The sequence below is a fragment of the Engystomops pustulosus genome, chromosome 7 (assembly GCF_040894005.1).
Source record: "Engystomops pustulosus chromosome 7, aEngPut4.maternal, whole genome shotgun sequence".
Classification (NCBI taxonomy): Eukaryota; Metazoa; Chordata; class Amphibia; order Anura; family Leptodactylidae; genus Engystomops; species Engystomops pustulosus.
Genome location: NC_092417.1, coordinates 32,655,578 through 32,679,966, shown reverse-complemented (window position 1 = coordinate 32,679,966; position 24,389 = coordinate 32,655,578). Strand labels below are relative to the sequence as shown.

General features: G+C 42.3%; 1 protein-coding gene across 1 annotated transcript in view; it reads left to right on the top strand.

The window, feature by feature from the left end:
- The window catches only part of AKAP6 (A-kinase anchoring protein 6), a 167,136-nt gene that overhangs the window by 62,451 nt on the left and 80,296 nt on the right, over nucleotides 1-24,389 (top strand). The window contains exons 5-7 of the mRNA XM_072115382.1: nucleotides 8,684-8,806; nucleotides 10,591-10,687; nucleotides 21,491-21,645. Coding sequence (XP_071971483.1) covers nucleotides 8,684-8,806; nucleotides 10,591-10,687; nucleotides 21,491-21,645 — 375 coding nt within the window. The remainder of the gene's footprint in view (nucleotides 1-8,683; nucleotides 8,807-10,590; nucleotides 10,688-21,490; nucleotides 21,646-24,389) is intronic.

Below are 24,389 nucleotides of genomic sequence, written 5' to 3'. Positions count from 1 at the left end.
AATGGGCCGGGTAAGTAAATCTGCCCCATCATCTGGAAGCTGTACAGCTGCTTGACAACATACTGGTAGTGGTTTATTAGGTCAATTTCTGATGACAGGTTCCCTTTAATATTTTTTTGGCTCTTGTAAGATATAATACAAAAGATTTTTTCAAAGTTTGATGTAAAGGTAGTGACCATTAAACTCTCCTGTACTGTTCAATATGTTATCAAACCATATATTCCCATTAAGGAGCAATAGATATAATCTAATATTCTTCTTTACACTGTGTGTAGATTAATACTTGCCAGAGATCCACCATACTGAATATTTTCAGTATTTTTACTGAGCATATTCTTTCCTTATTTAGGTTGTTGATTGATGCTATGGATGTATATATACAGTAATTTTCGGACCGGAGTATAAGGCGCACCATCAATAAATGCCTGCTAAAACGTCTAGGTTCATATATAAGGCGCACCGGATTGTAAAGCGCACCTGATTATAAGGATGAATGACCAGTAGGTGGCAGACCTGTGCACAGTTCAAGGCAGCTGTTGTCTGTTAATATGGTTCACATATAAGGCGCACTAAACTATAAGGCGCACCTTTGATTTCTAAGAAAATCAAAGGATTTTTTGTGCGCCTTATAATCCGAAAAATACGGTATTTTTCTTCATTAGACGGGGCACATAGATCTCCACTCCTCTGGGTATCACCCAGCCCTGTACGGGTTCCCTCTTCTAGCCACTAGTGCTATGATATAGACCAGTAATTAAACCCTGGCGGATCCTTACTGCTTACACAGGACTTTGTGCTGCCACAGGTTCCTTAAACCAGCATTTTTTTGCTCTTAATGAGGCTTTTACGTCTTTTTTGAAGACAGATTGAGCAGAATATTATAGATAGATTCATCTCCTATGCTTTAATATTTAATATGATCTAAAATGGATTTACTATTGTACAATCGTAATGCATGTCACATACTACTATGCTTGTGCCATTAAAGCGAGCTAAGTGAACCAGTTAAAATATAAAGAAATCTGAAGGCAGCATGTAGTGTAGAAGAGCTAATTGTCCTATCTGGAGGTAGCATGTTATAGAGCAGGAGGAGCTGAGGTCCCATCTGCTGGCAGAATGTTATAGAGCAGGAGAAGTTGAATAGATTTTATGTAGTGTCCTATTTGAAGACAACATTGTTATAGAGCAGGAGGGGCTGGATAGATCGTACACAATGGGGCAGATTTATCAAGCTGTCTAAAAGTAAGAAGGTTCTTAGTTCCAACCAATTACAGCTCAGTTTTCATTTTACCAGTACTCATGAATATTTTAAAGGCAGCTGTATTTGGTTAACTAAGAACATTCTTTCTTTTAGACAGCTTGATAAATCTGCCCAATGTCCTATGCAGGCAGCATGTTATAGGGCAGGAGGAGCTTTGCTAATTGTACATAATGTCCTGTTTGCAGGCAGCATGTTATAGAGCAGGATGAGCTGAGCAGATTGTACATAGTGTCCTATCTGCAGGCAGCATGTTATAGAGCAGTAGGAGCTGAGCAGATTGTACATAGTGTCCTATTTGCAGCCAGCATGTTATAGAGCAGTAGGAGCTGAGCAGATTGTATATAGTGTCCTATCTGCAGGCAACATGTTATAGAGCAGGAGGAGCTGAGCAGATTGTACATAGTGTCATATTTGCAGGCAGCATGTTATAAAGCAGGAGGAGCTGAGCAGATTGTACATAGTGTCCTATCTGCAGGCAGCATGTTATAGAGCAGTAGGAGCTGAGCAGATTGTACATAGTGTCCTATTTGCAGCCAGCATGTTATAGAGCAGTAGGAGCTGAGCAGATTGTACATAGTGTTCTATTTGCAGCCAGCATGTTATAGAGCAGTAGGAGCTGAGCAGATTGTATATAGTGTCCTATCTGCAGGCAACATGTTATAGAGCAGGAGGAGCTAAGCATTTTATTCATAAAATCAACTTGACAACCATAATGGCCAGAGGAGAAGTGCCCACAACTGTGCTCATCTTTACAGAGTTGAAGTGTCCAGTTTATCCAGTTGTACTTGTATTTTACTTTTTTATCTTAAATCTCGTGAATATTGAGAAGATGTGACCTATTTTATGTACAAGACGCTAAACATACACTATACAATGTATGTAGTTCAAACAGTTTTATTAAATTCATGGGGATTATGCCTTATGTGACTAGTACTATAAACAGGGCAACTCTGGCTTCTTTTTGGAAGATTTACCTCTAGGTACAAAGGAAGTCTCCTAAGATTATAACCCAGAAGCTGCAGATCAACCAGTGGTCTGGCACTTTGATCAATGATTAGAAAAGAGAGGACCAAAACTTTAAGTTTGGGGTTCGGTTGCATCCCAGGCGACCCGAACATACTGCCTGATTGGCCAATCTGACGCCCATAAGTTTTAGCCATAGCTGTGATTGGTCAGTGGGACATGCCTGACCAATCACAGCCATAGCTAGCAGTCAGGGGGAATAGATTTGCCGTACTGTTGACCATGGAGCAATATGTCTGGGTTATGCGGGACACACCGAAGCTTAAAGTTTGGGACCACTCATCTCTACCAATGATCTTGCTTTTGGTGTAGTTGTGCCTGTCTCACACATAGTCCAGCTGAGCATTATTCTATCCCGCCACACACTGTTGAATTGCCTAGTAGGTCTCCACTAGGTGTTTCTTAAATTTTCCTCTCTTTTATGTATATTATGTGATAGACTGAATATTTTGTAAGAAATTTAATGTCTTATCGGACAATTTCAGTAGTAGGAGCTTTTCTTTCAATGTCTCTTTCGAGTCATACATATTGTCGTTTTGACATCCTTGAATGATATTGCCCTCAACCTTGACAAAATACAACACATAGGGGCACATTTACTACGGGTCCTGCGGTCGCGATTCCATCAGGTTTTCCAGAATATTTCCGATTTGCGCCATTTTGAGCTGAATTTCCCCGGGTTTTGGCGCACGCGATTGGATTGTGGCACATCAGTACCGCGACAGGAATCGGGGGCGTGGCCGACGGATAACCTGATGGATTCGGACAAACCGCGGAATTTAAAATAAGAATTGTGTCACAAGATCAGCATTTACATGCACCGGGAAGAAGGTGTACTCTGGCGGACCTCGGCGCAGCAGCGACACCTGCTGGATATCGGGTGCACGACCTTAGTGAATCCCGGCAGAACCCGAATCTACGTCGGACAACGCGCCGCAGGATCGCGACTGGACCGGGTAAGTAAATGTGCCCCATTCAATTTCACATGCAATAATATATGCATCTGGAGCTCCTGTGGAGGATAACAAGGACCCATGTGTCCATCTGAAAAATCATGGTAAGGTTTTTTTTCCTGCCTCAAACTACTTTGCTGGGCTTCGTTTTCTGGTAGAACAGGTCAGAATTTGATTTCGCTTCCACTACAGACACGCATGGAAAACAAATTTGTTGAGCTTTTAGTAATATCTGAGGGACTATTACTGACGGCTTTTGGAATCAATCAAGTGCATGAGGGAGCATATTAGCAATGTTTCCTAACACTCGGGTAATTAGCTTTGTACTGCCCACAACCGCGCTAATATTTATTCCAGGATTCTCCGAGAAGCAGAGCTGTTTAAAAACAACAAGAACATATTCAGAAGGTTCTCTCTATAAGAACGACCTCATACATTACTAATGTGCCCCGTTTTGTCAACCTAGGCCCTGACTCCATATGCAAAACAATACCAGGTAGTAATTGTGTGACTGGATTAATATTTATCAGGAAGCAGGCCATCATTACTGTACGGATCTTCAAGGAATTTCTTTCTGACCAAGGATTCTTGTGAAGGCCACAGTAGATGTTGATTTTAGGATTGGTGGTAGGATCTAGTGTTGACACGGTAAGCATACAAACAATAGAAAAGAGCAGCTCCATACCACGGCAAACACATGCAAGCTCGGCTGGCCAACAGCTATTCCTCACAACCTTCCCACCCACATGACTCCTTGTCTTCTCAAGCGGGAAAAAAGTTACACTTTTTATGTAGTTTTCAGAGGGTTCTAGTAGTTCTAGTAGTTGCTTAAAACCCAACATGCCTATTTGTGTCTTTGCCACAAATAGGTAAACATTGGTTGAGCATCCAACACATATTAGATAGTTATACAAGCCTAGAATTGTTCGTCTTGTCTACGTTAATCGTAACATATGTATGGTCACATTTAGCACTGTTAACTCTTGGAGAGAAGATGTCCATTACATTGTGTATTTTTTTCTGCCTCGGCATATACACTAAACGTATCCATAGACTTATATTGGTAGACCATGGAGTCCATTATACAAGCTATATCTTACCATCCTGCTTTCTCCTACTGAGCGATGTATACTTTCAGAGAAAGCGATAAACCTTATGGGGGACAGATGCAACAGTATTGCATCCATTCCAAACCTCCACTGAGCATATGCTCAGTTAGTTCCCCAATGATGTAACTGCCCATATAAGGGAGGGGAGGCACAGGATGACGTATCACACTGTTTAAGCATACAGTGGGATGAAACCTAGCCTTCCATTCTACGGATATGTCTAAATTATGCCCAATGTATTCTTACAACAAAGGGTTGAAAATGAGATATGAACATGAGCCTAGATAGTTACTTCTTACCAAGTCCATAAATTTAAGAGGTATATCCTCGAGATTCAAGGCGATAGATAGATAAAACATAATCCCACTACAGGGACCTTCTGTTATTAGCTGTAATCTATGGTAAAACCAGATGGTAAGTGTTTCGTTTTTCTGCAGTGCCCCCACAGAGGGATTTAAAAATTACACCTCACAGACTGTAAGCTCTTGTGTCACCCCTCATCCTCAAAGACTGTAAGCTCTTGTGTCACCCCCTCATCCTCATAGACCAGTGATGGCGAACCTTCTAGTGGCCGAGTGCCCAAACTGCAACCCAAAACCCCCCTCATTTATTGTGAGGTGCCAAACAAAAATGAAAGCAGTAATTTATTGCTCCCTTTTCAACAACATTCAATCATATTGGCCTCCTGAGGACAGCAACAGCAAATTTTCATCATTTTAGCTTCTTCCAGTGTCCCTCTGTACACAGAGAAAATCGTGAGGCCGGCAGGAGGTTCTCCAAAGATAATTTGGCCCTGTCTACTCATTCTCCCTCTTCCTACAGTCCCAAATAGCAAAGTAAGTATCTAAATATCACTGAAAGCAGCATCTTTTAAGTTGCTTGGAACTTCAGGAAGATTCTTTGAATCCTGTCTGGTGTGCTGGGGAGATGGCCTGAGTGCCCACAGAAAGGGCTCTGAGTGCCGCCTCTGGCACCCGTGCCATAGGTTCGCCACCACTGTCATAGACTGTAAGCCCTTGTGTCACCCCTCATCCTCATAGACTGTAAGCTCTTGTGTCACCCCCTCATCCTCATAGACTGTAAGCTCTTGTGTCACCCCCTCATCCTCATAGACTGTAAGCTCTTGTGTCACCCCCTCATCCTCATAGACTGTAAGCTCTTGTGTCTCATCCTCATAGACTGTAAGCTCTTGTGTCACCCCCTCATCCTCATAGACTGTAAGCTCTTGTGTCACCCTCTCATCCTCATAGACTGTAAGCTCTTGTGTCACCCATCATCCTCAAAGACTGTAAGCTCTTGTGTCACCCCCTCATACTCATAGACTGTAAGCTCTTGTGTCACCCCCTCATCCTTATAGACTGTAAGCTCTTGTGTCACCCCCTCATCCTCATAGACTGTAAGCTCTTGCGGACAAGGTCCTCACTCCTATTGTTTCATATGACTGTTTGTTCTCTGTAATTTAGTATTATATTTGTATATGTCCCCTATGATTGGTAAAGCGCTACGGAATATGATGGCGCTATATAAATGAAGATTATTATTATTACACTGTGTTCGTTTAATACAGATATTTTGTCTTTGTAACGGAAGTCTCCAAAGATATTGCTGACCTTTGTTATCTCTAGCCAATAGGTGAGGATCCTGAACAGGGAACCCAAATTTACCATCTTAGAATAAAATGTCAACGGTTATTGTATGCCAGAAAATCCCTTTAAAGGGTAATTCCAGGAATCAGCATAATTCATACACAAATGGATCCTTAAAATATAAGCTAATTTTAAATAGTTGTTATTTAAAATTTTGCTCCCCTTAGCAGAAAAATGCTGGTGACATAGATTGTAATCAATCCATTGATTTCATCTGCGTGGAGCAGACACAGGACAGAAGATGGCCTCTGGTCACATGACCACATCACATGGCCTGCACCCTCCTGGACAGGTCATGTGATCATTACTATGTTACGCTGCAGTCAGCTGGTTGCAGTGCATCCAGTATGGCCGGTGTTGTGGTGAGACGTCATTTCAGTGAGGTAATGTGCAGTGCTGGCAGTTACACATCATTACTATTACTAACAAAGCAGGACAGTCTGTTACATCATCACTGGGAGCAGAGCATAAGAAGGCAGAGGAGTTACTGAGAACTAAAGGATCATGGGACTTGTAGTTTTCAGTGGCGGCCATCTTGCTGATAACTCTGCATACTTTAGAGAGGCCATAAAATTTTGTGAATCATAAAATCAAACTATTTAAGCTCCAGTTTGTAACTAATAACGTTTAGTTTTCTTATACTAATAATGCTTTATTTATAGCATTATGGGTTATTGTATCGGACATTCATATTGCCGGAATACTCCTTAAAGTTTCTAAGAATAAAGTCAACAAAGCCAAACAGCAGAGGACAGATTCTCTTTTAGCTGAAGGATATTATTCATATGCACACTCTGTTTTTGGTGCATGGCTGCCTCCAACATATTTTTATTGCCAGTCAAAATCAAAGTTCAGATTGAAAAGATTTTGTTCTGCCTTCACATAGTAAGAGGAAGGCCTCAGATTTATTGCTGATAATTTTACAGCCAAATAACCCCATGTTTTCGGCTGACATAGGAAATGGTAGAGCTGTACTGTGCCCCATACAAATTGCCATTGGCCGGTGAGCTACTCAAGCAAATTTTAGCATTTTAAATGAGAATGTCACAAAAATTGGAACAATGCAAACATTTTCCTAATTTATAGGTTATAGGTTTTTCCTAAAGATCTTTTATGGCAGTGATGGCAAACCTTTGAGACACTGAGTGCCAAAACTACAACCAAAGCCCACATATTTTTTCTAGGGTCCTGGGCTGCCTGGGACTGCAAGAGGTCTTGAGTCCTGTCTGGCGAACCCTGCCATGGGGAGATGGCAGGGATGCCCATATAGAGGGCTCTGAGTGCCACCTCTAGCACCCGTGCCATAGGTTCGCCACCACTGTTTTATGGGATCTACCTACAATTCCTTAGGCTACATTCACACAAACGTATGGGGGACGTATATATGGTGGATGTATATATGGTCAACGTATATCCAGCGTATGCACGTACCCCAGACACGGCAATGGGCGCACAGCGTGGTACGGGAGCAGCAAGGCACCAAGCCATATTGGAAAGGGCTCCAGGATCCCTTTCTGGTATGACCTCGCCCTGGTCCTGGCAGAATTTTGGTAAGACAGAGAAGTTCTCCAGAAGTAGCCAGGAAGGTTCTATTCTTGGAAGTCCAGAATTGGGAGTACCTGGTCCCACCAGTCAGGGCTCCAGGATGGCAACTATTTTTTAAGAGCCTCCTAGTCTTGTCAGAAAACCTGAATGGTGCTAGCCTATCTTGGAAAGATCTCCAAGGTGATCCTACCAGTCTATCAATTTTTCAAAATTGAATTCATTTGAATTCCACTTCATCTCATTTGATTTGCTCATCTCTACCTATGCTATGTATAGGGCAGTGGTGGTGAACCTATGGCACGGGTGCCAGAGGTGGCACTCGGAGCCCCCTATATGGGCACCCTTGCCATCACCCCAGGGTAGAGTTTGCCAGACAGGACTCAAGGCCTCTTGCAGCCCAGGACCCTAGAAGGAAGCTACAATGATAATCCAAACTTCTTCTCCTTCTTTATACTGTATTGGTGTCCTCAGGTGCCTATACAATTTAAACCTGTGACACAGCAGGTAGTAATAAGTTACTGCTTGAATTGTTTTGTCATCACTGGTATAGGGCATTACATTAGTACTGATTTCACTACTGATGTAGTGAAATTAGTAGTGATGACCGGATATGAATCCACAATGTGTTGGGGTTAGGCTCATCTCCCCCGCCATCGATGTCATCGAGCAGCAACGATCATTGTCAAAATTACAGCAAGCAAGCGGCTTTGCCAGGGGCATTCACAGCATTTACACCAGCAATTGGTTCCAGCACAGTTTGCAGGTGTTAAAGGTTAGAGGTTCGATATCAGAACCTAAACCCAAACAAAATTTCATGGTTTGGATACTGCAAAATTGTACCTAACTTCCGTGGTTCTGCTTATCCTTAGTGATTATGTGGCCCAGAAAAATCCCTTTAAGGACAACCTGCATGCACTGTCCACAAGTGTTATTCTTGTTTTTTTATTCAGGATGTATGTTTATTTTACTATGTGGACATTTTTTACAGCTGAAAAAAGCTTAGTACAGGAAAACTTAGATTTTTGTATTGGTACAAAAGTTTGCCGAGCTGATCCCCAAGCAGACCAGCAGATGGCACTATTGCAGTGTGTGTGTAAATTGTTATGTTTGATTCCAAATAATTGGTGTTATTTTTTTCATTCTTAGGGCTTTGTATTCAAGCTTGATAAATTCATCCGCTGGTTGCAAGATGCCATGGAAGCCACTGAGAACTGGACCCCTCCTCAGCCCGAAACAGAGGCCCTGCAATTGTATCTTCATACACACCTGGTGAGAGGAAAAACAAAAAGTGCAAGACTAGTTATCAGATCTGTTTTGACTGTATAGTAATATTTAAAAATCATGCTCCTTTGTGGCCTGTATGAGTGTAATCACTGTGCTGAGAGAATCTCAAAAATCAGGGTCCCTTGTAATGTGAATGGAGCAGCACGATTTTTTAAATTTTTGTGGGTTTTTTCTCTTTTTCTTGTCATTTGATGACATGAGAAAACTCTTTCATGCCATTCACTCCCCAGGATAAATAAAATTTTAAATTTATTAATAATAATAATTCTTTTATTTGTATAGCACACACAGATTACGCAGTGCTGCACAAAGCATGTCAAATCGGTCCCTGTCCCCAATGGGGCTCACAATCTTAACAACCTAACAGTATGTTTTGGATTGTGGGAGGAAACCAGAGTGCCTGGAGGAAACCCACGCAAACACGGAGAGAACATACAAACTCTTTGCAGATGTTGACCTGGGTGGGATTCGAACCCAGGACTCCAGTGATGCAAGGCAGAAGTGCTACTCACTCAGCCACCGTGCCGCCTTTTATTGGAGAGTGGAGAGTGCGGCAGAGTCATGAATTGTGGTGCCCATTCTTCATTAATCTGGTTCTCCCGGCGCTGCTCGGGAAGGGTGCAACATTATTTTTTGTGCACTTTGTTCAGAATTGCTGCAGAATTGTGGTGCACGTCACTAATAAATGTGGCGCAAACTCCGACTAAGCAGTAACAGCCCCTTTAGGTGCACATTTTTTCTGTTTTGTAGGACACCTTGTAGCCGTGACACAAAACTGGCGCAAACACTTTATAAATACATATGCAAGCAGTTTGCAGGTCTTTTATGTGCAAAGTCAGACAGAAAACTGGTGCAAGCGGTGTAATAAATGTGGGGCACATTTACTTACCCGGTCCATTCGCGATCCAGCGGCGGGTTCTCCATCGAGGAATCGGGTCTTCCGTCAATTCACCAAGGTAGTGCGCCCAATGTCCACCAGGTGTCGCTGCTGCGCTGAAGTCCGTCGGAGTTCACTGGAGTTCACCATTTGTTGCTGGGTGCAGGTAAGCGCGCGTTGAGCGACACATTTTTTTAAAAAATACGGCGGTTTTTCCGAATCCGTCGGGTTTTCCGATGGCCACGCCCCCCATTTCCATCGCGTGCATGCCAGCGCCGATGCGCCACAATCCGATTGCGTGTGCCAAAATCCTGGGGCAATTCGGTGCAAAACGGAAATCGCCGGGATACCTGACGGAATCGTGCGATTCGGGCCCTTAGTAAATGACCCCCAATGTGTTTTCTTATTTTTGGAAGGGAAAAGAATAAAAGCCAGCAATTCTTTCTTTTTAAATGTTTTATGGTATTCTCATGCTGGACAAATAACACTGTAGTATTATATGTCGGTTTATTACTAAGTACATGCTTAGTACATAGATCCAGAACCAAGCTTACCAAGTAGATACAGCACCTGAAGCAAGCTTTATTTGTAGATACAGCACCAGAAGTAAGCTTCTTTTGTATATACAGTACCAGAAACAAACTTACTGCATAGATACTATACCAGAACCAAGCTTATTAACTATAAATTAAAAAATTTAATTACGCTTACTATATAGATACAGTACGGGAACCAATATTATAAAGAACAAAGCATATACAGAAACCCATGGGCATTTTGAGCAGAATTAGCATTGATTTAATGTAAATGATTACAAGCTACCACAATCAACATGTTTTACAATATTATGATTTCAGGATAATATGGAAAGTCTTCCTCTTGTCTCTTCTAGAACTTTAAGCAGAGTGTGGATGGTCACTGTGCACTAAAAGATGCAGTGCTAGAAGAAGGTCATCGACTGATGGAAGTGCTGGTTTCCCACAGACCAGGTAATGAAGCTTTTACAATATAATAATATTTTATAAGTGTGACCCATTTATGATCATACATGGAATCCTTGTAGGACATTATGAACCATCTGCTTAGAGGAAATCTACCATCAGAATCCAGCATGATAAACCAAGGACACATATTCATAGATCCAGGCACCGTGCCTCTTTCCTTCTGAAATCAACTTTTAAGATTATACTAATGATTATACTGGGGATGTTACCAGAGCCCCTTTGTGCTATAGCTTCACAGGCTGTTACACTGGAGCAGGAGCACTTCCCCCTTCCACTATGTACTGAGACTTCTTCTTCTGCAGTGGGATTACATTACAGAGGGGAATTGCTGAGGGAGCAGGGGAAGGGGGAGACAGTGTAACAACACAAATTTCTGCAACAAATATGCCACAAGTGAATTCACCATTATGAGAAAATGCTAATAATATACATGAACGTTTTTTCCCCCTAATTTACAGACTACGGTAATACAATTCAGAACATAAAAGAATTAAGTCTTAACTCTTTTAGGTAGAAACTTATCTGCCGCAAATATCAAGGGAGCCGCCAGGAATTCAGCAGAGATAAGCTTACATCTCTACCCAGAATCCTATAATGTGCCAGCAGAACAAAACAATGTTGAAAGACCTCGATGCTTGTGAAAAAGACATTTGGGACAATGATCTGGAACTGCAGGAGAGAGTTAGTGAAGCCACACAGAGAGTATTAAGTCCTTTGTACATGCTACAGTCGGATCATTTGACAATGTGTGGAACATCTCCTGCGTGCGCTTCTCTAGCCGAACCAACAAAAAGACACATCTAATGAGCAAAGAGCTTAAGTTAGTAAATATGAGCAACCTAAAATAATAATAATGATGATTAGAAAAATTAACTTCACTAATACCAACATCCATAATTACCATATATACTCGAGTATAAGCCACATTTTTCAGCACAATATTTGTGCTTCTCGGCTTATACCCGAGTATGTAAAAAAAAAATTAGTGCTGACCTCCGGCGCTCACCCAAAGCGTCCACTTCTCCCCCTGTTCGTCTTCTCCCCGACTTCCAAGAAGTATGGGCAGAGGCACACACCACGTGATGTCATCTGGTGGCGACAACCTGCATCATAGTGTGTGGGTGCGGTAACGAGCAGAGACGTGCCTCTGGCCGCACTACAGGGAAGCCGGAGCTGAGGGGAGAAGTGGAGGGTCGTGGGTGAGCACTGGAGGTGAGTACTAAGTTTATTACTTCATCATGACATTCTGCTGGACATTTCTATGAAGGGGGGCACTGCTGGATATTTTTTTTAACAGGGGTCTCTGCTGGACATTTATTTAAAGTTGCCTATGTAATAATAATTCTTTATTTATATAGCACACACAGATTATGCAGCGCTGCACAAAGCATGACAAACTGTTCCCTGCCCCCATGGGGCTCACAATCTAAACAACATAACAGTATGTTTTTGGAGTGTGGGAGGAAACCGGAGGACCCGGGGGAAAGACACACAAACACAGAGAGAACATACAAACTCTTTGCAGATGTTGACCTGGGTGGCATTTGAACCCAGGACCCCAGCGCTGCAAAAGTGCTACTCACTCAGCCACCGTGCCGCCCTATATATTCTTCCTTCTGGAGTTGAGCTCATTTGAAATGTTAGAGACATTTCCCAATTAATTCAGAATAACAGTAAAACCTCAAAACTGATATTGGTTACATACATAATTAATAAAATAAATAAATAAGAACCTCATAACACAGCTCAGCTGCTCAACTAACTTTATTACATTGGACTCTGGACACTGATATTGCTGATCATGCGGCAAGAATGGATGGAGGCAAGCCCCCGTCCCAGGTGGTGACCCCGGGGCTTGCATCCCAGGTTCCCTCCTTATAATGTTGCTCTGGGTGCCCTGGCAGCTAGAAACCCACTACAACAGCTTATTTACATATAAAATAATTGATAATAATAATCAGTAATGTGTTCAATGATATACATTACACAACTTTTTTTTTATTGGTGTTGTATTGAGTTCAGTTCATCATATAATCAGCTTTACTCATTATTATACTGTAGTCACCTAACTAAATATTTACATACAATGGACTTTTTGTGCTATAAGTTCCAATCATAAGCATTTTATTCACTTACATTAAAGATGTATAATCTATTATTATGTATAATATAATAATAGCGGGGAATGATAAACTTCTTTTCCCACCCCTCCTCTCTATAGGGTGCAGCTATATGCTTGCATGGGTTACGGCCGGGCAAACATACATTACTGTGATATCCTTATACTGTGAGTTTCTTAGCAAGCATAGCAATAGCTTGTCACTTCTACCTGTGCTGTACATACCCTTTAATTCATATAGAAACAGGTGTATAATATTTAATACTTTGGCCCTGAGTACGGTCAAGGCAATATCATATTCTGGGGAATTAAAATGCCAAAAATACCAAACAAGTGAAGGTTTTCTATAACAAATACATTGTGTGAAGTGAGAACTATCTTTAGATCGGGAGTTTAATTCCATCTGAAGGTTTTACATGAGGGGAAAGGGAGCTCGGAATATTGAAATAAAAGCTTGAGGGGAGGATAACATAATAGAAAATAAAAAGAGAATACATTAGCATAACCAATAAAAGAAGCAACAGAAATTATGCAAGCAAAACAACTTACTAAGCATGGCCTTGGCAGCTAGGAATGGGAAGGAGTATACAGTTACATCAATACTCGCTAGGATGAATCATGACTACCGCCTGTCAGGCAATCCATAAGAATAGAAGAAATTTTGTCTTCTTCCCACACAGATCTCGGAGATACTTGACATCAATCCCATATTTAAGATCTGTGGAACAATTAGGATAATAAAGAAAACTTCTCTCTAGATTACTGCATTGTGTAAGAGTAAATCTAAGAAATACACAGTGGAATTAATAGTTTGTTTAAAACAGGGGAAGATGGACGTAGATTTATTATAGGGGGTACTGAGGCAAACACTCAGTATCCCCTTATAGATTACGGTAAGTGGTCAGTAACTTTTCTAATAGTACAAATGACAACAAGAAACTTTACAAGGTATCTTATCAGAGGAAAGTGCTTCCTTCTTCACCTAGTTGGCTCTACTCCTGCAACCTTCCATCCCTCATAAATTGATTTTGACTCTGAAATCTCTGCTGATATGGACAGGAGGGGTCTGGTGGAGAATGGAGGGGAGGAGGAGTGAGCAGGAGCTGAGTCACAGCAGCTAGGTTCCAACCCAGCAGCACACACACACACACACACACAAGCTGGGTATGGTGATCAAAAAGAGTTTTTCCTCCTACACACACTGGAATCCTGCTTTATGTAAAGTTAGTTGATTATCTGTACACCACTACATTGGACTACTGTGAAATACAAGGATTCTGTTTTTACTGACATCAGCAGTTCCCTGATAGATTCAATAGTCCAAAACTGAGGGCAATAAATTGATTTTAAGCAGCATAAACAACACTAGCAAATTCAGGCTTGCCCTACGCTGAAGCACTTATACAAATAAGCATCGCATCCGGTATGGGGCAGGTTTTGGGCATTCTAGCACGGTGGCTTAGTGGTAAGCATTACAGTCTTGCAGCGCTGGGGGCCTGGGTTCAAGTACCAGGGTCAACATCTGCAAAGAGTTTGTATGTTCTCTCCGTGTTTGCGTGGGTTTCCTCCGGGTACTCCAGTTTCCTTTCACACTCCAAAACATACTGGTAGGGTGATTAGACTGTGAGCCCCATTTGTCAAGCTATGTGCAGCGCTGCGTAATCTGTGTGCGCTGTATAAATAAAGGAATTATTAGGGTTATGTTTCTCTATTAAGAGGATGACAATGTTGGTAAATCTGTGCACTGAGTCTCCCTACTTAATGCCTTATGCAAGTCATATTGGCATAAGCAGTGGTAGCACAGGGGTCTCATAATGTATAGGAGTGGGGGCATAGGGAAGTCATATAGGATTGTGAACAGAAGGCACAAGGGCAATATGATGTATAGGAGTGGGTGCGTAGGGGGTCATAGTATACATGGGTGGAAATACAATTGGTAAGTCTATAAAAGTGGCGGCATAGATATGTAGTAAATTGGAATAGGGTACAGGGTTCTTAGAGTATAGGAATGGGGGCATATGTTGTAATTGTCTATAGTAGTGAGGTGTTTATAGGGGACCGCAATAGATGATTTTCTCTTAGTTGAGATAGTTTTAGAAGTGATCTGCTTTGACCAAATATAATGTAATATAAATACTTAGAAATGAGTGAATCGTTTAAACGGGTGCATGTTCATGCATGGTACTTAGGACATGGTGATCAGCAGGGGTGCCGGGTATTGCCCCACTACCAATCACCTAGATTGATATTCTAGAAACCCCTTGGGTAGAGGGTACAGTACAACCTGGATGCAAGGTTGGATTTGGCTTATCTACCGAATATAGTCACAGATACCTATGTGTAATATACAAACCGAATGAAAATAAGCAAATCTTTAACCCCTTAATGACCACCCTATCGGGAATCTACGTCGGTCATTAAGGGTACTTCTTCTGACGCGACGCCTTTCTACGGCGCCGCGTCAGAAGAAGATTTCGGGACATCGGTTCAGTATAGTGCCGGTGTCGGGCTGTGATATCACAGCCCAGACCCAGCACTAACACCCGGGATCGGAAAAACTTACCGGGGGATCCGATCCCTCCTGCCGCTGCCCCGGGTCCCGACGAGTGACCCGAGGCTGTCGGCTCCTCTTCTCGCCGGGTCCTGCCTTCCGGCTGTAAGTAATTGAGCATGCGCGGCATGCTCAGTTACTTACACTATACACTGCAATACAAGTGTATTGCAGTGTAAAGGCTTGAATAAGCGATCGGATGATCGCTTATTCAAGCCAAAAGGTGGAAAATATGTGAAAGTAAAAAAAAAAAAGATTAAATCATTTTATAATAATAATTAAATAAATAAATAAAAAAAAGTCCCATAATCTCCCCAGTTACACATATAATGCAAATACAGTATATAAAACACAAAAACACACGAAAAATGTACATATTTGGTATCACCGCGTCCGTATTAATCTGTACAATAAATCTAAATCAATATTGAACCCGCTCGGTGAACGATGAAAAAAAAAACTACGAAAAACTTCCCGTAATATACAATTTTTCATCAAACACCATCACAAAAAATGTTCTAAAAAGTGATCAAAAAAAGCTACGTTCCCTAATATGATACCACTGAAAAGAACAACTCTTTTCGCAAAAAATAAGCCCTCAACCAGGTCTGACAACATAAAAATACAGAAGTTATGTCCCTAAAAAGTTGTCAATAGTAAAAACAATGCGATATTCTCCAATATTGGTTTTGCTCAGGAAAATTGAGCAAAGATAAGAAAAACTATATAAATGAGGTATCACCGCAATCGTAGTGAACCTGAGAATAAAGATAAAATATTATTTTTATGTTACGATGAGCGGGGGAAAAAAAATGCTAAAAATCCAAAATAAAAATTGATGATTTTGTTTGTGTCCCCCTTGAAATAGTTAATAAAATCTCATGAATAAGCTATAGACCCCCTAAATGAATTATCTATACATTGTATCTCATTCCGTAAAACAAAGCCCTCATATGTTTGCATTACCAAAAAAAATAAAAATGTATAGGTCGTACAATGTGACAATACAAATCTGCAGTGAATGGCGCCTCCATTCATTCTATACTCGGCCGTCCGCCCGTACAGCAGTTTACCACCACATATGTGGTATCAGTAAACTCGGGAGGAATTGGGCATCAAATGTTGCAGTGCGTTTCATCATTTAATTTATTCTGAAACTGTCAGTTTTGGCCTAAATGAATGTATTTTCCAAAAAAATTCCATAGTTTCTAACTATATTGTTTTAACCCATGTGAAACACTTAAAGGGTTAATGGACTTAATAGAAGTTGTTTTACATACGTTGAGGGGTGAAGTTTCTATAGTGGGGTAATTTATGGGGTTTTACTATTATTTAGGCCTTTCAAAGTCACTTGGAAGCTGAGTTTTCCCTCAAAATGTGAGTTTTGGCAATTTTCATGAAAATGAGAAAAATCGCACCTAAAGTTCTGCACCTCATAACATCCTAGAAAAATGAGAGGATGCATAAAATATCATCCCAACATAAAGCAGACATTCTGTAAATGTAATTTATCAAGCTTTTTGGGTAGTTTTACTTCCTGTCTGGAAAGCAGAACATTTCAAACTTGGAAAATGAAGAATTTTTACAAACTTTTGCCAAATTTTCACTTTTTTTCAGAACGAATCGCAAAACGTATCACTTAAATTTTATAACTAACATGAAGTACAATGTGTCACGAGAAAACATTCTCAAAATCACCAGGATATGTTAAAGCGTTCCGAAGTTATAACCAATTATCGTGAGACATGTCAGATTTGAAAAATCGAGTCTGGTCATTGAGCTGAAAACTAGTGTCGGTGATAAGGGGTTAAGAAATCCCTCTAACTGCATGAACTCATGCTTCAAGTTTACATCATTACTTTACTAGGAAACTGATACACAACCCATGACACTCAACATTCCGAGTTCCAGTCTCATTCCTATAGAGGGCAGCACCTGTCAGTGGCTATCCGGGAGGGTAAAGATGGCACAGCCTGCCCATTGTATGCAGTGAGACTCCCAGCTGTGACTTGTTACTGAAGCATGAAATTCTGCATGAAATAGTAATGAGTTACAGGGAAGGCACACAGTGACGCTGAGTATCATACTGTGCGTCGGTAAATAACAAGCTGACTTCTGATGTATTATTAAAATTTACATTAACACTGGGACCTCCACCTCGTATGACAAAGATTGGTATATACACATAGTGCCCCTGAGTCATGCATACAATATCGCCACTGATACATCCCTCACACAAGCGTCTACTGAAGACAGGTCTGATCTGCGCTGCTGGAAATTGAGATTAAAGGGTCAGTCTTGTGTCTATGATCCAATGTAGCTGCCATTTAGTCCAAAATCTAAAACTTTGCAGATAGTGATTCCTCCAGACCCCCACTCATGTCTCATGCCAAACATGTCTCTGTTCTGAATTGGGCCATGTAGCAGAAAAAAAAAATCATACATGAATCAGATAAAAATCATCTAAGAATCAGATAAAAATCATCTAAGAATCCATCAAATGATGGATGACTATGTCTATGAGTAGCAAAATGGGAGACATAGAAAAACTAGCCATTGTCTATGCATATGTTTCAGTAAACCTGGAATTGCCCATCTGTCAAAACTAATCCCCAAAATGTCTTTCTAAATGTCCTATAGGGCGTCATTTTACTATGCGGTCCCCCATGCACAGGTAAAGCTCCTTAAAGGGGTACTCACTCCCAGCAATCCACTGATTTGAGTGGTTACTGTGGTCCGGTGAGCACCAACTGTGCACCAATCATGAATAAATGTGATCGGTGCACAGTTGGTGCTCACCGGACCACAACTACTCCAAACAGCGGATTGGTGGGAGTGAATACCCTCTTGGAAAGTCAGTCCTAATTCCTTAAATTAATGGGCATGAGCTGTAATACCAAGCATAGCCACTGTACAATGTACAATGCTGTGCTTAGTCAGAAATAAAGAGACTGCATCACACATCCATCACTTCACTGGGCAGATCCATCTCAGACAAACCCTACGTGAGACCTAATCCAAAACTGAAACAAGGGCATATCATCCAGTCCAGTAACCAATACCCTGCTCAGTACTGACAAGTATCCTGAAACAATGTGTATCTGGCTCAGGTATTAGGTCTATTGCCCACTCTTCATGTCCTTGCTGGACGTTCCAGCAAGCACACAATGTGAGTTTGATGCTGGTTGGACATCAAACTCACTCATGGGCACTAGGCCTTATCCAGAGTCATGTTGCTAGGCCTGCTAAAGGGTTGGACATTGACAAGGAAGCTACAACTAATATAAGGCACTAGCAAGACAGTCATAGACCTCCTAATAGAGTGTTCTACTGTATGCATATGAGCCTGAAGGGCCCCAGACTCCATTAACACCTATAGAACCTGGGGCCCCTCTGGCTCATTTGCATACAATTCTTCATCCTGTTGGTAGATGTGCTTTAATAAGAGCAACCATCTACCTTTCCACCATAGCTGGCTGGAATACAGGTGTGAACTTCACCTTGACCTTCTCTCCACTAGAGGGAAGGCAGTATGGTCTTACCTTCACAAGGCTGGAGGACACCCTTTTAATTCTGTGGGAATTGCTAGCAGGAAATAAAGCGTCCCTGGCTTCTTGCATATGCCGGCACATTTTGTCACCGGTGGTTATTTACAACTGATTTACAACGTTCTTAATGGACTATGTCAGGGAAGGCACAGCAGCTGTACGCCTCGGTAGAGGTTAAAGTGTCCTCCACCTTTGTGGTGGTGCTAACAATCCTGGCATGGCTGCAGATGTTTCCTAAGTGGTCACAGCTGCTGGGAATAAATAGCCATTCAAGGTAAACACCATTTTTAATTGCATTTACCTTACTAAATATCCCCCATATGATGAAGATATTTATGACCCATGAGCGCTACAGGCAGCACGGAGAGACCGGCACCTGTGTTGTACGGGGACGCGGTGTGCAGCTTGTTCTATACGGGAAATGTATAGTATTTAACTTTATTACAATCTGCAAAATACAAAAAAGTCCCACATATATGCTTTAAAACCACTTAAAAAGTGTACAAGTACACATATTTACAAAAAAACAGAGCGGGTCCGAGCCAGTAACAAGGACCCACTCACAGCCACAGGTACGTGCACAGCACAACAGTAATGACAATAACCTCACACAAGATGTGTACAACAGTACAGATGTATGTGCCTAAATGGAGTCCTATGGAGTGTGTTACTGCAGAGCCTCCAAGGTGAACAACAACATAATGTCATGAGAATACCAAGGTAAGTATAAATAGAACTGGGTCACATGGATGCAAGAAATAAAAGGTCCAAAGAATCTGACATAGGACAAAACCAAAGGCACATTGAATGAACAATTCAAACTAAAGTAAATGGAGGAAATGCTAAGTAATGAACCTGTGGCTGAAGGCACCCCACGCGTTACGTCGCCTCTTGCGACTTCCTCAGGGGTAAGTGCCTACAGACCCGTGGAGCCTACCTTAAGAGTCCCAGAGCTGCACCTCTACACCAATCGCAAGTGTCTGTGCAATACTGACACCTGTGTTGAGTAGAAACAACTAATTTGTCAAATGCCGATGGAACTATCGCGAGATTAGGAGCCCAGTACGCGCATGCGCATGAATCACACATAGATACTTATAGTAAAGTGAAAAGATCTATTATGCGCATGCGCGCCTAAATGGAATTGATAGTTAATGGCACGAAGGGTAACATATAATGCGCCTGCGCGTGCGCCCAAAACAGAAAATTAAGGCGGTCCATTATGCGCGTGCGCGCCTCATTTAGATTGATTACAAGTACCATTTTTAGAAATAGCGACGTATAATGCGCATGCGCATAATTAGAAAAGGAGGTTGTGGATAATAGAGCAAGTGCACACATACAAACTGACGAAAAAATGCAAGATAAGGTTGAAATAACAACGTTTTTAAAGGAAAAGTGTCACTCTACACTTGTGGTAAACACTATATGGAACAGATAGAGCTCTAAGCGAATGAAGTGTTAAAAGCTATTTTGGTTGAAAAAGTGTACATATAAGCAGTAATAAAGGTGTCCAAACCACTGTAAAATCCAGTATTTTACTGATAAAATAAAAAGTTATAAATCTAAATATTTGAATAGATAAACAAACAATATATGAAAACACTCCCACAGATGAACAGTGAAAAGAAGGACCTAGAAAGTAGAAAAATTGGTACTATGAAGCCTGAGTTCGGCGACAGTGGTTGTAAAACGAGGTGACTGAAATTCTGAGACACGAAAGGTCGGATCGGCTCCACGGGTCACATATAAACTAATACAAACAAGGTTGTTCACATGGATACACATAAATGTAGGACTGACAATAACGATCAGGTATAGAGATATTTTTTGGTATTGAGGACATTATCAAATTATGTTTAAGCTATGGTCTGGTACACAGGTGAAAAGGTGCTGGACATCAAAGGGGCTGGAGATCGAAATCGATCCCCAACCTGGATCTCTAAAGGGGAAAATCTGCACTAATGCAGAGCCATTAACGGAGTTAGTACTGCCATACTCAAGGAGGGACAAAGTCAAGGAGGGACAAATTCAAGGAGGGACAAATGCAACACCGGTGAAGCATATTCTTTAAAACCCAGAGATCAGCGCGGTCCATCTTCAAAAGTTTGAGTGTATTCCTGGGCCAGAAGGTTCAATTACGTCCACTCCGACATCCCTATTCATCAGAGGTAAAGGGTATCTCTGAGGGACCGAGATACCCAGGAGAGTCCAGAGAAGAATGTCCAAGGAAAACTATCTCAGATCTATAGCTCCACTGAGAAAAAAGTAAATATATATATATCTCTTGGTCAGTAAAGAAGCAATGAAAAAAATGATGAATGAATGAAGTCTGTGGGTCCTAGTGCATCCACCATAGTGTAAGTGAAAAGTATATGTGTGAATGTGGGAGAGACCACAATGTGCTCATTTTGTCTTCAGCTCAATATTTGAGTGTGTTGGCCCCTGTGTACAACCTTTTGTGTCTCTGTACACACCCACATTGTTAGATTTATAAATGTATAGTATTTGTCACGTCTGTCATAGATCTGTATGTAAGACATCGGTCTGAACAAGTCTCTCTTCTACAGGATTTCAAGAAATGTTACAGATGATCACCGCGCAGTGGAAGGAGCTGCAGAAACAGATACGGAGGCAGCACGGATGGATTATGGGCGCTCTGGATACAATCAAGGCTGATATTCTCCAGAAAGATGAGGTTCCTGAAATTGTGAGCGAATCACAGGTGAGAGAGAAATGAAGCCCAATGGGGGAGATTTAACAAAGTGTCGGTGAATAGACCAGTGCAGAGTTAGGGCTCCTACACATTTACGTTGTTTTTCACGTCCACGGTTCAGTGATTTCCACTGATGCCTCACAAAGCCATTGTTTTTAATGAGTGTTTTCACATTGGCTTGTATTTTTACTGATCATTTGCCCGTGGAAAAATTATGAAACTTCCTATTTTTTCACTGATTAGGATCGTGGAAGGTAATAGAAGTCTATGGGTCAGCAAAAAAAACGGATGCAAGATCTGGGTTTTTTTCACTCATAAGGCTGTAAAACCAGGTGTTATGCATTCAAAGCTACGTTACACCTTCATTTGTTTGTGTGGATGCAGAGACCAAACAGATGCATCATGGAGACAAAACAGAAGAAAAACTGAGACACAACAGAGACAGAACGCAGCGGATGAGCAACTGAAGCTGATGTGAAAAAATGTGAATAAATCATAGTGTATAATTTATCTGGAGTAGTTGAATACTGTGGAGTCGTAATTTAGGCCATCTATGAGTTGGTCTAGTTTACAACGAAATATTCTGGCGCCTGAGTCAGGCCAAGTCCCCTTTTCGTACAAGTCTTAAAACCGCTGAAAAATGGTCTAAATACATGTGGCACATGGCATTGCAGCTGCAAATTATTCCAGTATTTTTGCACAGACAGATTTCCCCCAGAATTCTCTCCACCTAGAGGAGAGGCGTTTCTACCATCACCATAGACATGGGGCATCCTCTCCACCTAGAGGAGAGGTGGATCTACCATCACCATAAACAGGGGGCATCCTCTACACCTAGAGAAGAGATGGTTCTACCATCACCATAGACAGGGGGCATCCTCTACACCTAGAGGAGAGGTGGTTCTACCATCACCATAGACAGGGGCATCCTCTACACCTAGAGGAGAGGAGGTTCTACCATCACCATAAACAGGGGGCATCCTCTACACCTAGAGGAGAGGTGGTTCTACCATCACCATAGACAGAAGGCATTCTCTACACCTACAGGAGAGGCGGTTCTACCATCACCATAGACAGGGAGCATCCTCTACACCTAGAGGAGAGGAGGTTCTACCATCACCATAGACAGGGTGCATCCTCTACACCTAGAGGAGAGGAGGTTCTACCATCACCATAGACAGGAGGCATCCTCTACACCTAGAGGAGAGGCTGTTCTACCATCACCATAGACAGGGGGCATCCTCTACACCTAGAGGAGAGGAGGTTCTACCATCACCATAGACAGGGGGATCCTCTACACCTAGAGGAAAGGTGGTTCTACCTTCACCATAGACAGGGAGCATCCTCTACACCTACAGGAGAGGAGATTCTACCATCACCATAGACAGGGGGCATCCTCTACACCTACAGGAGAGGCGGTTCTACCATCACCATAGACAGGGGCATCCTCTACACCTAGAGGAGAGGAGGTTCTACCATCACCATAGACAGGGAGCATCCTCTACACCTAGAGGAGAGGAGGTTCTACCATCAGCATAGACAGGGTGCATCCTCTACACCTAGAGGAGAGGAGGTTCTACCATCACCATAGACAGGGGGCATCCTCTACACCTAGAGGAGAGGAGGTTCTACCATCACCATAGACAGGGGGCATCCTCTACACCTAGAGGAGAGGTGGATCTACCATCACCATAGACAGGGGGCATTCTCTACACCTACAGGAGAGGCGGTTTTACCATCACCATAGACAGGGAGCATCCTCTACACCTAGAGGAGAGGAGGTCCTACCATCACCATAGACAGGGTGCATCCTCTACACCTAGAGGAGAGGAGGTTCTACCATCACCATAGACAGGAGGCATGCTCTACACCTAGAGGAGAGGAGGTTCTACCATCACCATAGATAGGGGACATCCTCTACACCTAGAGGAGAGGAGGTTCTACCATCACCATAGACAGGGGGCATCCTCTACACCTAGAGGAGAGGAGGTTCTACCATCACCATAGACAGGGGGCATCCTCTACACCTAGAGGAGAGGAGGTTCTACCATCACCATAGACAGGGTGCATCCTCTACACCTAGAGGAGAGGAGGTTCTACCGTCACCATAGACAGGAGGCATGCTCTACACCTAGAGGAGAGGAGGTTCTACCATCACCATAGATAGGGGACATCCTCTACACCTAGAGGAGAGGAGGTTCTACCATCACCATAGACAGGGGGCATCCTCTACACCTAGAGGAGAGGAGGTTCTACCATCACCATAGACAGGGGGCATCCTCTACACCTAGAGGAGAGGAGGTTCTACCATCACCATAGACAGGGGGCATCCTCTACACCTAGAGGAGAGGAGGCTCTACCATCACCATAGACAGGGGGCATCCTCTACACCTAGAGGAGAGGAGTTTCTACCATCACCATAGACAGGGGGATCCTCTACACCTAGAGGAAAGGTGGTTCTACCTTCACCATAGACAGGGAGCATCCTCTACACCTAGAGGAGAGGCGGTTCTAAGATCACAATAGACAGGGGGCACCCTCTACACCTAGAGGAGAGGCGGTTCTACCATCACCATAAACAGGGGGCATCCTCTACACCTAGAGGAGAGGCGGTTCTACCATCACCATAGACAGGGGGCATCCTCTACACCTAGAGGAGAGGCGGTTCTACAATCACTATAGACAGGGGGCATCCTCTACACCTAGAGGAGAGGAGGTTCTACCATCACCATAGACTGGGGGCTTCCTCTACG